At 52.9% G+C, this 15349-nt stretch overlaps 2 protein-coding genes across 5 annotated transcripts in view; one reads left to right on the plus strand and one right to left on the minus strand.

Annotated features, from left to right (window-relative positions):
* WDR93 (WD repeat domain 93) overlaps nt 1-2284 on the minus strand; it is a 29796-nt gene extending 27512 nt beyond the window's left edge. The window contains exons 1-2 of one of the 2 annotated variants that reach the window (XM_050967812.1): nt 2208-2265; nt 350-701 (exon numbers count right to left, since the gene is read on the minus strand). In XM_050967812.1, coding sequence (XP_050823769.1) covers nt 350-616 — 267 coding nt within the window. In that variant the 5' untranslated portion in view covers nt 617-701; nt 2208-2265. Of the gene's footprint in view, nt 1-349; nt 702-2207 lie in introns of both variants that reach the window. The other variant, XM_050967814.1, reaches the window with a different exon arrangement.
* A 58-nt stretch (nt 2285-2342) lies between these two features.
* LOC127058202 (peroxisomal membrane protein 11A-like) overlaps nt 2343-15349 on the plus strand; it is a 40899-nt gene continuing 27892 nt past the window's right edge. For 2 of the 3 annotated variants that reach the window (XM_050967820.1, XM_050967819.1), the window contains exon 1: nt 2343-2486. In XM_050967820.1, coding sequence (XP_050823777.1) covers nt 2431-2486 — 56 coding nt within the window. In that variant the 5' untranslated portion in view covers nt 2343-2430. The remainder of the gene's footprint in view (nt 2487-15349) is intronic. The other variant, XM_050967817.1, reaches the window with a different exon arrangement.

A 15349-nucleotide genomic window follows, 5' to 3' on the forward strand; every position in this document is an offset into this window, starting at 1 on the left:
ATGATAGCAATAGACTCATCAGCTTCTCCAGAATAAGCAGGTGCTAGGGTCAGTCTGGCTCAGAGAAGCAGAGGGTGAGCCTGACATGATTTAATACCACCTCTCCTCTTTCAGGAAGGTGTGATGGGCACTGAAATGGGCTAAGTCCTGTACTTCTCAGATGAGCAAGTTTAGAGCTGTAGTCTTGTGGAATGAAACTGAAAGCGAGGGAAATGCTAATGGAGTCCTGGGAATTTAAATGGGCGGAGGAGTGACAATGGAAAAAGAAAGCAAAAGGAACTGAACTGACACTGCCTTGACAAACTGTTGCAATGACAGGTGGCAGCTGTGCTGTGAAGGGTCTCGGTACCTGGAATTCAGCTGTGGGCAGGTACAACGTGGGCTTGACCTTCCGTATCTGTGCCTCTCGGAGTGCCTCCCTCTTCTCAATAATTTCCCAGGCCTGCTCGAATACTAAAGTCACCAGTTTATTGATCATCCGGAAGGGCTGAGGCAACGAATCAAAGATTTGATCGGGATCCTGCAGGAAGAAATTTTCTTCCTCATCCTTCTTAATCCAGTCATTTTCAGTAGGTGGAGGGATCTCCAGGGGATGTTTCCGGATATATACTGGCATCTTTCTGCCTTCCCTGGTGTGATGACAACACAGGTGCCTTACACAGTAGTTGGAGAGACCCAGGAAATCCTACAGTAAATAGATCCTGGAGGTAATAGGAGGAAATGATGATTATATTTAGGAACTCGCCACAACAAAGAAGGAAGCTTCCTATCTTTATATGGAGAAATGACTATATCTATTTTATAGGACTCACTTCTGCTTTCCCCATTGTCTCCCCATGGTCTCCTGTACAGCTCAGTGCTGTGCCATGCGAGTACCATCCATGTGGATATATGCAGGTTAAGTACACAGGTGATTAGACATCTAAAATGCACAGCTAGTTATACAAGTTTTGGGCGTAGTGTTACAGACAGTTTAGGGATACACATAGACAGGTTTTTGCCCGTCTTCCTGCTTATCCAGCCTGGAGAAAGTCAGAGATAAGATTTGTTTCAAAGGAACATTTTTTCAAACTGCTTAAAACTTTATTTCTTTGTTTAGTTTCTTCGCACTAGTCAAAGGCCTGTGTCACTGTGAACTAAACTTATGGAAAGTTAGTAGCTCTTAAATTAACCGACAGGGCCTCAGACTTCCTAGATGTTTGTACATTGCCTAGCACAATGAGGCTCCAGACCCGATGGGTGGCCTTGGGGCTTTACCTCAATGATCAGAGCATAGAAATATCATCTACAAACACTTGGAAAACAAAACATTTCCTACTGACGCAACTCAGAAATGGAACTGTACCAAAAATTCCCCTTTGGGCTGAAAACAAGTGTAAAAAAATCCAGCACAAAAGAGTCATTTTCCTGAAAAGTTACAGGAAGCTGTATCCATGCCCCAACTTATACAAGTTTTTCCACTCTGCCGCAGGCAGTGTTGATGCTGGAGGAGCTCTAAAATGTAACCAATTAAACAAGTGCTGTATAGGTTTATTTGGCTTGGGACCACAGGCTATCTTGATTCAACCACTCATACAGAGAAAGTGGAGTGAACCACCAGTGCGTGTGAGCTGGTAACTGCAAGGTTGCCATCCCCCCCACACCCCCATCCCCACCCCCCCAAAAAAAAGCATGGTGGCAGATAGTAGGCCCTAGACAAAACAACTAGAACTGCTTAGGTACAAATCAGGATCCATGCTACCTTCTACAATGAAGGGCATGCCAAGGGACAGAGAGTGGGGGAGATAGATAAATGAGAGGCAGGCTTTGATGTGATCCTGAAAACTAGGTGATTCTGGGGTAAGCGCTGAGTCTTACAAAAAGGTTTAATTTTCAAAGCTGGGAGGCCCAGCCACTGGATTTCCAGGGGGTCTCCAGGAATTAATTGTCCCTATTCATGGGGATGGGTTATTGCTGAGGAGATCCCCACTTCTGGGGAGGGTGTTGCTGAGGGGATCCCCATTCTCATGTCAGGGGATCGCCATTCCCTGAGAGGTGCTGCTGTGGGGATCCCCGTTCCCGGGTGCCGTTGCTGAGGGGATCCCCATTCCCTGGGAGGTGCTGCTGTGGGGATCCCCGTTCCCGGGTGCCGTTGCTGAGGGGATCCCCATCCCAACGTTAGGGGGTCTCCATTCCCTGGGAGGTGCTGCTGGGTGGCCCTCACTCACCTGTAGTCGAACGTTGATCGGTTGCTATGGTAACTGCTCCGCTAGGTCCGGACTGATCTCGGTCCGGGTGGAGACAAGCCCCAAGGCGGAGGGTTCCGGGCCCAGCTCCACGGGGCGGAGCCTGTCTGTGTCCCGGGCGGCGGGCGGAGTAAGAAGTGGCCCCAGCGGCCCAAGCCCGAGCACGGCAGGAGAGAGGGGGTTTCCCCCCTCCCCCCTCGGCAGCATGGAGGCGTTTGTGAACTTCACCAACCAGACCCAGGGTCGGGACCGGCTCTTCCGGTGAGCGGGGCGTGGGGCTCGGCTTGAGCTCTGCACCTGCCGCACTCGGGGGCTGTCGGCAGTTCTCCCCGGTCCCGCCTGCAGCCCCGAGCCGAGCGGGCGGTTTACCTGAGCCTCCCTTGAGAGCGCTGGGAGCCATTCCCGGGGCCCCCGCGCGGCCAGTCCTGACCCGGTGCCTGACCTCAGTACCCAGCGCGGTGCGGGGTGCTGTATCGGGCGCGCTCCCCCGGTCAGTGCTAACCCCGGCGCGGTGCGCGGTGCTGTATGGGGCGCGCTCCCCAGTCAGTGCTGACCCCGGCGCGGTGCCGGGAGCTGTATGGGGCGCGCTCCCCAGTCAGTGATAACCCCGGCGCAGTGCGGGGTGCTGTATGGGGCGCGCTCCCCAGTCAGTGCTGACCCCGGCGCGGTGCCGGGTGCTGTATGGGGCGCGCTCCCCAGTCAGTGCTGACCCCGGCGCGGTGCTGTATGGGGCGCGCTCCTCCGCTCAGTGCTGACCCCGGCGCGGTGCGCGGTGCTGTATGGGGCGCGCTCCCCAGTCAGTGCTGACCCCGGCGCGGTGCCGGGTGCTGTATGGGGCGCGCTCCCCAGTCAGTGATAACCCCGGCGCAGTGCGGGGTGCTGTATGGGGCGCGCTCCCCAGTCAGTGCTGACCCCGGCGCAGTGCGGGGTGCTGTATGGGGCGCGCTCCCCAGTCAGTGCTGACCCCGGCGCGGTGCCGGGTGCTGTATGGGGCGCGCTCCCCAGTCAGTGATAACCCCGGCGCAGTGCGGGGTGCTGTATGGGGCGCGCTCCCCCGGTCAGTGCTGACCCCGGCGCGGTGCGGGGTGCTGTATGGGGCGCGCTCCCCCGCTCAGTGCTAACCCCGGCGCAGTGCGGGGTGCTGTATGGGGCGCGCTCCCCCGGTCAGTGCTGACCCCGGCGCGGTGCGGGGTGCTGTATGGGGCGCGCTCCCCCGGTCAGTGCTGACCCCGGCGCGGTGCGGGGTGCTGTATGGGGCGCGCTCCCCAGTCAGTGCTGACCCCGGCGCGGTGCGGGGTGCTGTATGGGGCGCGCTCCCCAGTCAGTGCTGACCCCGGCGCGGTGCCGGGTGCTGTATGGGGCGCGCTCCCCAGTCAGTGATAACCCCGGCGCAGTGCGGGGTGCTGTATGGGGCGCGCTCCCCCGGTCAGTGCTGACCCCGGCGCGGTGCGGGGTGCTGTATGGGGCGCGCTCCCCCGCTCAGTGCTAACCCCGGCGCAGTGCGGGGTGCTGTATGGGGCGCGCTCCCCCGGTCAGTGCTGACCCCGGCGCGGTGCGGGGTGCTGTATGGGGCGCGCTCCCCCGGTCAGTGCTGACCCCGGCGCGGTGCGGGGTGCTGTATGGGGCGCGCTCCCCCGGTCAGTGCTGACCCCGGCGCGGTGCGGGGTGCTGTATGGGGCGCGCTCCCCCGGTCAGTGCTGACCCCGGCGCGGTGCGGGGTGCTGTATGGGGCGCGCTCCCCCGGTCAGTGCTGACCCCGGCGCGGTGCGGGGTGCTGTATGGGGCGCGCTCCCCCGGTCAGTGCTGACCCCGGCGCGGTGCCGGGTGCTGTATGGGGCGCGCTCCCCAGTCAGTGCTGACCCCGGCGCGGTGCTGTATGGGGCGCGCTCCCCCGCTCAGTGCTGACCCCAGCGGGGTGCTGTATGGGGCGCGCTCCTCCGCTCAGTGCTGACCCCGGCGCGGTGCCGGGTGCTGTATGGGGCGCGCTCCCCAGTCAGTGCTGACCCCGGCGCGGTGCCGGGTGCTGTATAGGGCGCGCTCCCCAGTCAGTGCTGACCCCGGCGCGGTGCTGTATGGGGCGCGCTCCTCCGCTCAGTGCTGACCCCGGCGCGGTGCTGTATGGGGCGCGCTCCTCCGCTCAGTGCTGACCCCGGCGCGGTGCGCGGTGCTGTATGGGTCGCGCTCCCCAGTCAGTGCTGACCCCGGCGCGGTGCCGGGTGCTGTATGGGGCGCGCTCCCCCGCTCAGTGCTGACCCCAGCGGGGTGCTGTATGGGGCGCGCTCCTCCGCTCAGTGCTGACCCCGGCGCGGTGCCGGGTGCTGTATGGGGCGCGCTCCCCAGTCAGTGCTGACCCCGGCGCGGTGCCGGGTGCTGTATAGGGCGCGCTCCCCAGTCAGTGCTGACCCCGGCGCGGTGCTGTATGGGGCGCGCTCCCCCGCTCAGTGCTGACCTCAGCGGGGTGCTGTATGGGGCACGCTCCCCCAGACAGGGCTGACCCCGGCGCAGTGGGGGGTGCTGGGCTAAGGGTAGAGCACTTGCAGCTAGGGTTAGGGTTCCTATCGGAAGGGCGCCCTGCCCTAGGGTTCAGTTTTCTATGGGTAGGGCTTCTAGTCTTAGGGTTTGGGTTCCTAAGGGTGGGGCACATGGAGCTAAAGTTACGGTTCCTAAATGTAGGGCTTCCCACCCTAGAGTTAGGGTTCCTATGGGTAGGGCACTTGGAGCTAGGGTTAGGGTTCGTATGGGAAGGGCACCCTGCCCTAGGGTTAGGGTTCGTATGGGAAGGGCACCCTGCCCTAGGGTTAGGGTTCCTAAGAGTATGGCACTTGGAGCTAGGGTTAGGGTTCCTAAGGGTAGGGCACTTGGAGCTAGGGTTAGGGTTCTTTGGGTAAGGCTTCCCACCCTAGGATTAGGGTTCCTATGGGTAGGGCACTTGGCACTAAGGTTAGGTTTCCTAAGGGTAGGGCACTTGCAGCTAGGGTTAGGGTTCCTATCGGTAAGGCACTTATGTCATAACCTTAGTCCCAGATTTGGACCTTAGCGTCCAAAATATGGGGGTTAGCATGAAAACCTGCAAGCTTAGTTACCAGCTTGGACCTGGTACCTGCTGCCACCACCCAAAAAATTAGAGTGTTTTGGGGCACTCTGGTCCCCCTGAAAAACCTTCCCTGGGGACCCCAAGACCCAAATTCCTTGAGTCTCACAACAAAGGGAAATAATCCTTTTTCCCTTCCCCCCTCCAGGTGCTCCTGGAGAGATACACAGACACAAGCTCTGTGAAACTACACAGAGTGACTCCCCCTCTCCGTTCCCAATCCTGGAAACCAAAAGCACTTTCCTATTTCCCCAGAGGGAATGCAAAATTAGGCTAGCAAATCCAACACACAGATCTCCCCTGATTTCTTCCTCCCACCAATTCCCTAGTGAGTACAGACTCAATTTCCCTGAAGTAAAGAAAAACTCCAACAGGTCTTAAAAGAAAGCTTTATATAAAAAGAAAGAAAAATACATACAAATGGTCTCTCTGTATTAAGATGATACAATACAGGGTTAATTGCTTAAAAGAATATTGAATAAACAGCCTTATTCAAAAAGAATACAAATCAAAGCACTCCAGCACTTATTCATGCAAATACCAAAGAAAAGAAACCATATAACTTACTATCTGATCTCTTTGTCCTTACACTTAGAAACAGAAGACTAGAAAGTAGAAACTACTTCTCCAAAGCTCAGAGAAAGCAGGCAGACAGACAAAAGACTCAGACACAAAACTCCCTCCACCCAGAGTTGAAAAAATCCGGTTTTCTGATTGGTCCTCTGGTCAGGTGCTTCAGGTGAAAGAGACATTAACCCTTAGCTATCTGTTTATGACACGCCCCCCAAATTGCAGACAGTGGGGAAGCTCACTGGCGGCGATTTCCTTCTAGAACTTGAAAATAAACAGATTAATACAACACATGCACCTTTACATATACTACTAAGTATATAACTAACAGACTTTTACATTTTAAGAACACTTTTTAACTACTGAATTCTGGGAAACTCTCACGGGAGAGAGCATCAGCAACTTTGTTAGAAGCTCCTGTGATGTGTTGAATTTCAAAATCAAAATTTTGGAGAGCTAAACTCCAACGAAGAAGTTTTTTGTTGTTCCCCTTGGCAGTATGAAGCCACTTTAGTGCAGCATGGTCAGTTTGTAGTTGGAACCGCCGTCCCCAAACATATGGGCGTAGCTTTTCCAGGGTGTACACAATGGCATAGCATTCCTTTTCACTGACTGACCAGTGACTTTCCCTCTCAGACAGTTTCTTACTGAGAAACACGACAGGATGGAAGTTGTGATCTTTTGCTTCCTGCATGAGCACTGCTACTATACCACGCTCAGATGCATCTGTGGTTACTAGGAATGGCTTGTCAAAGTCCGGGGCCCTGAGCACAGGGTCAGACATGAGCGTTGCCTTAAGTTGGGTAAAGGCCTTTTGACACTTATTAGTTCACCTAACTGCATTTGGCTGGGTGTTTTTGGTCAGGTCGGTCAGTGGGGCAGCGATTTGGCTGTAGTGTGGTACAAATTGCCTGTAGTATCCGGCCAAGCCTAAGAAGGATTGGACCTGCTTCTTGGACCGTGGGACAGGCCACTTTTGGATAGCATCCACCTTGGCCTGTAGGGGGTTTATGGTTCCTCGACCCACCTGGTGCCCCAGGTAAGTCACTCTGTTTTGGCCTATTTGACACTTTTTGGCCTTAACAGTTAGTCCTGCCTGCCTGATGCGCTCAAAGACCTTTTCCAGGTGTAGTAGGTGTTCGGGCCAGGAGTCTGAAAAAATGGCCACATCATCGAGGTAGGCAACTGCAAATTCTCCCAGTCCAGCTAGTAGACCATCTACCAGCCTCTGGAAGGTGGCGGGTGCATTTCGAAGGCCGAAAGGAAGGACATTGAATTCATATACCCCCGCATGGGTGACGAATGCTGACCTCTCCTTGGCAGGTTCATCTAGCGGTACTTGCCAGTACCCCTTGGTTAAGTCTATTGTAGAGATGAACTGAGCACGTCCCAACTTTTCCAATAGCTCATCGGTACGTGGCATTGGATAGTTGTCCGGACGAGTTACAGCATTTAGCTTACGGTAGTCCACGCAAAAGCGTATTTCCCCATCTGGTTTGGGTACCAGAACCACTGGAGATGCCCATGCACTGGTAGATGGGCGGATTATACCCATCTGTAGCATGTTCTGGATTTCCCGTTCTATAGCAGCTTGGGCATGAGGAGACACCCGGTAGGGTGGGGTTCTGATTGGGTGAGCATTACCTGTATCAATGGAGTGGTATGCCCGTTCAGTCCGTCCTGGGGTGGCTGAGAACAATGGGGCGAAGCTAGTGCACAGCTCCTTGATTTGTTGCCGCTGCAGACGTTCCAGGGTGGTTGAGAGGTTCACCTCTTCCACGCCACCGTCTTTTTTCCCGTCGTAGTAGACACCGTCAGGCCACTCAGCATCATCTCCCTGGACTGTAAACTGACAAACCTGTAAGTCTCTGGAATAGAAAGGCTTGAGAGAATTAACATGGTACACTTTAGGCTTCAGTGAGGAATTGTGAAATGCTATGAGGTAGTTTACAGCTCCCAGGCGCTCTTGGACCATGAATGGCCCTTCCCATGATGCTTCCATCTTATGGGCCTGTTGCGCCTTCAAGACCATAACCTGGTCTCCTACCGTGAAGGAACGTTCTCTGGCATGTCTGTCATACCAGGCCTTTTGCTCTTCTTGAGCATCCTTTAGGTTCTCTCTAGCAAGGGCTAAAGAGTGTCGGAGGGTGCTTTGTAGGTTGCTTACAAAGTCCAGAATGTTAGTTCCTGGAGAAGGCGTAAACCCCTCCCATTGCTGCTTCACTAACTGTAATGGCCCCTTAACCTCGTGACCATACACAAGTTCAAACGGTGAAAACCCTAAACTGGGATGTGGTACAGCCCTGTAGGCAAACAGCAACTGCTGCAACACTAGGTCCCAATTATTGGAGAATTCGTTGATGAATTTTTGTATCATGGCCCCCAAAGTTCCATTGAACCTTTCCACCAGGCCATTGGTTTGATGGTGGTACGGGGTGGCAACCAAGTGATTCACCCCATGAGTTTCCCACAGTTTTTCCATGGTCCCTGCCAGGAAATTAGACCCTGAATCTGTAAGGATGTCGCAGGGCCAACCTACCCTGGCAAAGATGTCTGTTAAGGCCAGGCACACAGTGTTAGCCCTGGTGTTGCCTAGAGCTACTGCTTCTGGCCATCGGGTAGCAAAGTCCACTAAAGTCAGTACGTACTGCTTTCCTCTGGGCGTCTTTTTTGGGAAAGGACCCAGAATATCCACAGCTACTCGCTGAAATGGGACCTCAATTATGGGGAGTGGCTGGAGAGGGGCCTTGACCTGGTCTTGAGGCTTTCCCACTCTTTGGCATACCTCACAAGACCGGACATACTTGGCAACGTCCTTGCCCATCCCCTCCCAGTGGAAGGACTTCCCCAACCGGTCTTTGGTTCTGTTCACCCCAGCATGGCCACTGGGATGATCATGGGCTAAGCTTAAGAGCTTCTCCCGGTACTTAGTTGGAACCACCAACTGTTTTTGCGGCTGCCATTCTTCCCGGTGTCCACCAGAAAGAATTTCCTTGTATAAAAGTCCTTGGTCTATAACAAACCGGGATCGATTAGAAGAGCTGAGAGGCGGTGGGGTGCTCCGTGCCGCCGCCCAAGCTTTCTGAAGGCTGTTATCTGCTTCCTGCTCAGTCTGGAACTGTTCCCTTGAGGCTGGAGTTACCAGTTCTTTCTCAGACTGTGGACTTGGGCTTGGTCCCTCTGGAAGCGATGTAGGTGATGGGGTTGTTTCCGTTGCTGGTGAACCACTCTCCGCTGGTGCACCTGAGGGTATTTCAGGCTCTGGCTGAGCCTTTTGGGTATGGCTGTCTTTTGCTTTTGCCAGTTTTGGCTCGCTGGCGCCCTCTGGCGTTGAGTTTGAAGATGTGGTTGCACTTGCTGGTGCTGGTTGCTGTTCCAGTTCCGGGCCTGGGACTGGAGATGCTGTGGCTGTTTCAGTGGTAGGCATGGAATCCGGGTCCACTACCTCTGTCTGGGTCTCTGATAACACAGACGGGGCGTCTGTGGACGGCTCAGGAACAGGAATGGGTCTGGAAGCTTGCCTGGTTTGGCTACATGTAACCATTCCCACTCTCTTGGCCTGCTTCACCTGGTTGGCCAAGTCTTCCCCCAGTAGCATGGGGATAGGATAATTGTCATAGACTGCAAAAGTCCACATTCCTGACCAGCCTTTGTACTGGACAGGCAGTTGAGCTGTAGGCAAGTCTACAGCTTGTGACATGAAGGGGTAAATTGTAACTTTGGCCTTTGGGTTGATGAATTTGGGGTCAACGAAGGATTGGTGGATAGCTGACACTTGTGCCCCCGTGTCTCTCCACGCAGTAACCTTCTTTCCGCCCACTCTCAAATTTTCCCTTCGCTCCAAGGGTATTTGAGAGGCATCCGGGCCTGGGGATCTTTGGTGTGATGGTGGTGTAATGAATTGCACTCGCATGGTGTTCTTGGGACACTTGGCCTTGATATGTCCCAGTTCATTACACTTAAAGCATCTTCCATCTGATGGGTCACTGGGCCGAGGTGAGTTACTGGAGACTGGTGAGGTTGAAGGGTAGGGTATCTGTGGCTTTACTTGGGTGGTATGTGGGGTCTTTGGCTGTCCTCGGTTGTAGGGTTTATGGTCTGTGTGCCCCCTGGGGTAATCGTTCCCCTTGACAGTAGCTTTCTTGCTTTCTGCCAGTTCCATCCATTTGGCTCCAATCTCCCCCGCCTCAGCGATATCTTTGGGTTTTCCATCTTGTATGTACCGTGTGATGTCTTCAGGAACACCATCCAAGAACTGCTCCATTTGTATGAGGAGGTGCAGTTCTTCCAAGGTTTGAATGTTGTTTCCTGTTATCCAGGCCTCATAGTTTTTTGCAATGTAGTAGACGTGTTTGGGAAATGACACCTCTGGTTTCCACTTTTGGGTTCTGAAGCGCCGACGGGCATGATCTGGGGTTATCCCCATTCTGTATCTGGCCTTGGTTTGAAAGAGTTTATAGTCATTCATTTGCTGCTTAGGCATTTCAGCTGCCATCTCTGCTAAAGGTCCACTGAGCTGTGACCTTAATTCTACCATGTACTGGTCTTCGGGGATGCTGTACCCAAGACAGGCTCTTTCAAAATTTTCCAAGAAGGCCTCGGTGTCATCACCTGCCTTGTAGGTGGGAAATTTCCTGTGCTGTGGAGCAATAATTGGCGCCGGGTTGTTAGGGTTGGCTGGCACATGCAGCCCAGCTTTTGCCAACTCCAGTTCATGTTTTCTCTGTTTTTCCTTCTCTTCATTCTCTTTTTGTTGTTTTTTCCATTTCTTTTTGTTGTTTTTTCCATTTCTTTTTGGTGTTTTTCCATGTCTCGGCAGTGGGCCGCCTCTTCTTCTGCTTGTTTCCTTCGGTAGGCCACCTCTTCTTCTTCTAGTTTTCTTTTGTGTGCTGCCTCTTGGGCTGCCTGTTCTCTTTGGAAGGCTGCCTGTTCTCTTTGGTAGGCTGCCTCTCTGATCTGTTCTTCTCTTTCTTTCATCTCCATCTCTTTTTGTTTTATTTCCAGTTGTCGCCTGTGTTCAGATTCTTTGAATTGCTCTTCGGCCTCAATTTTTGCCTTAGAAGTCATGATTCCTGTTTTCTTGTGTTGGGGTGCCCTCCGGTGTTTATTTTCTGAACTGCAGGCTCTGTTGCCTCCTGGAGTCTGCCTAGCAACAGTGCCTTTAGCTAATCTTCAATGTTAAGTAAACCTGAAAAACCACTTTATTTGCATGCATATAGTGCTGGTACTTGCCTCCTAATGGGAGGGCTATTGTGTGACAAAAGACCCTTAACAGTCTCTTAATGGCTTCTCGCTTAACATGCAAGCCACAAACTGCCAGAGAGAGCAGAAAAAAAAATTCTCGTTGGTTCCCTTTTTAAAACCAAACTGTTTCTCTCTGCTAAAAAGCCCTTAGCAGAGAAAAGAAAAATATAATATTCCTACTGGCTTCTGGATTCTGTCTATATCCCACCACTGCTACACCATGTCATAACCTTAGTCCCAGATTTGGACCTTAGCGTCCAAAATATGGGGGTTAGCATGAAAACCTCCAAGCTTAGTTACCAGCTTGGACCTGGTACCTGCTGCCACCACCCAAAAAATTAGAGTGTTTTGGGGCACTCTGGTCCCCCTGAAAAACCTTCCCTGGGGACCCCAAGACCCAAATCCCTTGAGTCTCACAACAAAGGGAAATAATCCTTTTTCCCTTCCCCCCTCCAGGTGCTCCTGGAGAGATACACAGACACAAGCTCTGTGAAACTACACAGAGTGACTCCCCCTCTCCGTTCCCAATCCTGGAAACCAAAAGCACTTTCCTATTCCCCCAGAGGGAATGCAAAATCAGGCTAGCAAATCCAACACACAAATCTCCCCTGATTTCTTCCTCCCACCAATTCCCTAGTGAGTACAGACTCAATTTCCCTGAAGTAAAGAAAAACTCCAACAGGTCTTAAAAGAAAGCTTTATATAAAAAGAAAGAAAAATACATACAAATGGTCTCTCTGTATTAAGATGATACAATACAGGGTCAATTGCTTAAAAGAATATTGAATAAACAGCCTTATTCAAAAGGAATACAAATCAAAGCACTCCAGCACTTATTCATGCAAATACCAAAGAAAAGAAACCATATAACTTACTATCTGATCTCTTTGTCCTTACACTTAGAAACAGAAGACTAGAAAGTAGAAACTACTTCTCCAAAGCTCAGAAAAAGCAGGCAGACAGACAAAAGACTCAGACACAAAACTCCCTCCACCCAGAGTTGAAAAAATCCGGTTTTCTGATTGGTCCTCTGGTCAGGTGCTTCAGGTGAAAGAGACATTAACCCTTAGCTATCTGTTTATGACAACTTGGAGCTAGGGTTAGGGTTCCTATGGGTAGTGTGCCCTGCCCTACGGTTAAGGTTCCTATAGGTAGGGCACTTGGAGCTAGAGTTAGGATTCCTAAGGATAGGGCACTTGGAGCTAGGGTTAAGGTTCCTATCGGTAGGGTTTCCCGCCCGAGGTTTCGGGTTCCTACATGTAGGGCACTTAGAGCTAGACTTGGGGCATCCTACCCATAGGAACCCTACCTTAGGATTAGAGTTACTAAGAGTAGAGCACTTGGAGCTAGGGTTAGGGTTTCTCTGGGTAGGGCACTTGGAGCTAGACTTAGGGTTCCTATGGGTAGGATGCCCCACCCTAGGGTTAGGGTTCCTATAGGTAGGGCTTCCCGCCGTACGGTTATGGTTGGTATGGGTAGGGCACTTGGAGATAGGGTTAGGGTTTCTATGGGTAGGGCTTCAAGCCCTAGGATTGGGGTTCCGCAGGGTAGAGCATTTGGAGCTAGGGTTATGGTTCTTATGGTGAGGGCACCCCACCCAAGGGTTAGGGTTCTTGTGGGTTGGACACTTGAGCTGGGCTTAGGGTTCCAGTGCATAGGATGCCCCACCCTGGGGTTAGGGTTTCTATAGATAGGACTTCCCACCCTAGGGTTAGGGTTGCTAAGGGTAGGGCACTGGAAGCTAGGGTTAGTGTTCCTATGGGTCGGGCGCCCTGCCCTAGGGTTAAGGTTCTTATGGGTAGGGCACTTGGAGCTAGGCTTAGGATTCCTATGGGTACGGCTTCCCACACTAGACTTAGGGTTCCTATGGGTAGGGCACTTGGAGCTAAGGTTAGGGTTCCTATTGGTAGGACACTTGGAGCTAAGGTTAGGGTTCCTTTGGGTAGGGCTCTTGAAGCTACGGTTAGGGTTCCTTTGAGTAGGGCACTTAGAGCTAGGGTCGGGGTTCCTGTGGGTAAGGCACTTGGAGCTAGGGTTAGTGTTCCTATGGGTAGGTCTTCCCGCCCTAGAGTTTGGGTTTCTAAGGGTAGAGCACTTGGAGCTAGGGTTAGGGTTCCTATGGGTAGGGCACCTGGCCCTAGGGTTAGGGTTCCTATGTGTAGGTCACTTGGAGCTAGGGTTAGGTTTCCTGAGGGTAGGGTACTTGCAGCTAGGGTAAGGGTTCTTATTGGTAGGGCTTCCCGCCCTAGGGTTAAGGTTCTTAAGGGTAGGGCATTTGGGGCTAGGGTTAGGGTTCCTAAGGGTAGGACACTTGGAGTTAGAGGTTGTGTTTCTATGGGTAGGGCACTTGGAGCAAGGGTTACGGTTACTTTGGGTAGGGCACTTGGAGCTAGGGTTATGCTTTCTATGGGTAAGACCCGCCCTAGGGTTAGGGTTCCTATGGGTAGGGCACTTGGCGCTAGGGTTATGGTTCCTATGGGTAGGGCACTTGGAGCTAGTGATAGGATTCCTATGAATAGGGCACCTGGAGCTAGGGTTAGGGTTACTAAGGGTAGGGCACCCTGCCCTAGGGTTATGGTTCCTCTGGGTAGGGCACTTTAAGGTAGGGTTAGGGTTTCTATGGGTAGGATTTCCCGTCCTAGGCTTAGGGTTCCTATGTGTAGAGCACTTGGAGCTTGACTTAGGGTTCCTATGGGTAGGACGACCCACCCTAGGGTTAGCGTTACTAAGGGTAGGGCACTTGGAGATAGAGTTAGGGTTCCTATGGGTAGGACACCCCACCCTAGGGTTAGGGTTGCTATGGGTAGGGCACTTTGATCTTATGTTAGGGTTCCTACAGGTAGGGCTTCCTGCCCTAGTGTTAGTGTTGCTATGGGTAAGGCACTTGTAGCTAGGGTTAGGGTTCCTATGAGTAGGACACTTGGAGATATGATTGGGGTTCCTATGGGTAGGGTGCCCCTTGCTAGGGTTAGGGTTCCTATAGGTATGGCTTCCCGCACTAGGATTGGGGTTCTGAAGGACAGGGCATTTGGTGCTAGGGTTAGGGTTCCTATGGGTAGGGCACCCTGCCCTAGGGTTAGGCTTCCTATGTGTAGGTCACTTGGAGCTAGGGTTAGGTTTCCTGAGAGTAGGGTACTTGCAGCTAGGGTAAGGGGTCCTATTGGCAGGTCTTCCCGCCCTAGGGTTAGGGTTTCTCTGGGTAGGGCATTTGCAGCTAGGGTTAGGGTTCCTAAGGGTAAGACACTTGGAGCTAGGGTTAGGGTTCCTATGGGTAGGGCATTTGGAACTAGCATTAGGTTTCCTATGGGCAGGGCACCCCGCCTTAGGGTTAGGGTTCCTAAGGGTAGGGCACTTGGAGATAGGGTTAGGGTTTCTATGGGTAGGGCTTCCTGCACTAGGCTTAGGCTTCCTATGGGTGGGGCACTTGGAGCTAGGGTTAGAGTTACTAAGGGTAGGGAACTTGGAGGTAGAGTTAGGGTTCCTATGGGTAGTTTTTCCCACCCTAGAGTTAGGATTCCTATTGGTAGGGCACTTGGAGCTGGGTTAGGGTTCCTATGGGTCGGGCTTCCCGCCCTATGGTAAGGGTTCCTACGGTTAGGGCACCTGGAGGTAGGATTAGGGTTCCTATGGATAGGGCTTCCCGCCTTAGAGTAGGGATTCCTAAGGATAGGGCACTTGGAGCTAGGGTAAGGATTCCTAAGGGTAGGGTGCTTGGAGCTGGGGTTAAGGGTCCTATGGGAAGGGCACCCCGCCCTAGAGTTATGGTTCCTATGGGTAGGGCACTTGGAGCTAGAGTTAGGGTTCCTATGGGTACGGCTTCCCGCACGAGAGATAATGTGTAGGGCACTTGGAGCTAGGGTTAGGGTTCCTATGAGTAGGGCACTTGGAGCTAGGGTTAGGGTTACTAAGGGTAGGGCACCCTGCCCCAGGGTTATGGTTCCTCTAGGTAGGGCACTTTGAGCTAGGGTTCGGGTTCCTATCGGTAGGGTTTCCTGCCCTAAGGTTAGGGTTCCTAGGAGTAGAGCACTTGGAGCTTGACTTAGAATTCCTATGGGTAAGACGGCCCACCCTAGGGTTAAGGTTACTAAGGGTAGGGCACTTGGAGATAGGGTTAGGGTTCCTATTGGTAGGACACCCCACCCTAGGGATAGGGTTGCTATGGGTAGGGCACTTGTAGCTAGGGTTGGGGTTCCTATGGGTAGGACACTTGGAGGTATGA

The sequence above is a fragment of the Gopherus flavomarginatus genome, chromosome 9, assembly GCF_025201925.1.
Source record: "Gopherus flavomarginatus isolate rGopFla2 chromosome 9, rGopFla2.mat.asm, whole genome shotgun sequence".
Classification (NCBI taxonomy): Eukaryota; Metazoa; Chordata; order Testudines; family Testudinidae; genus Gopherus; species Gopherus flavomarginatus.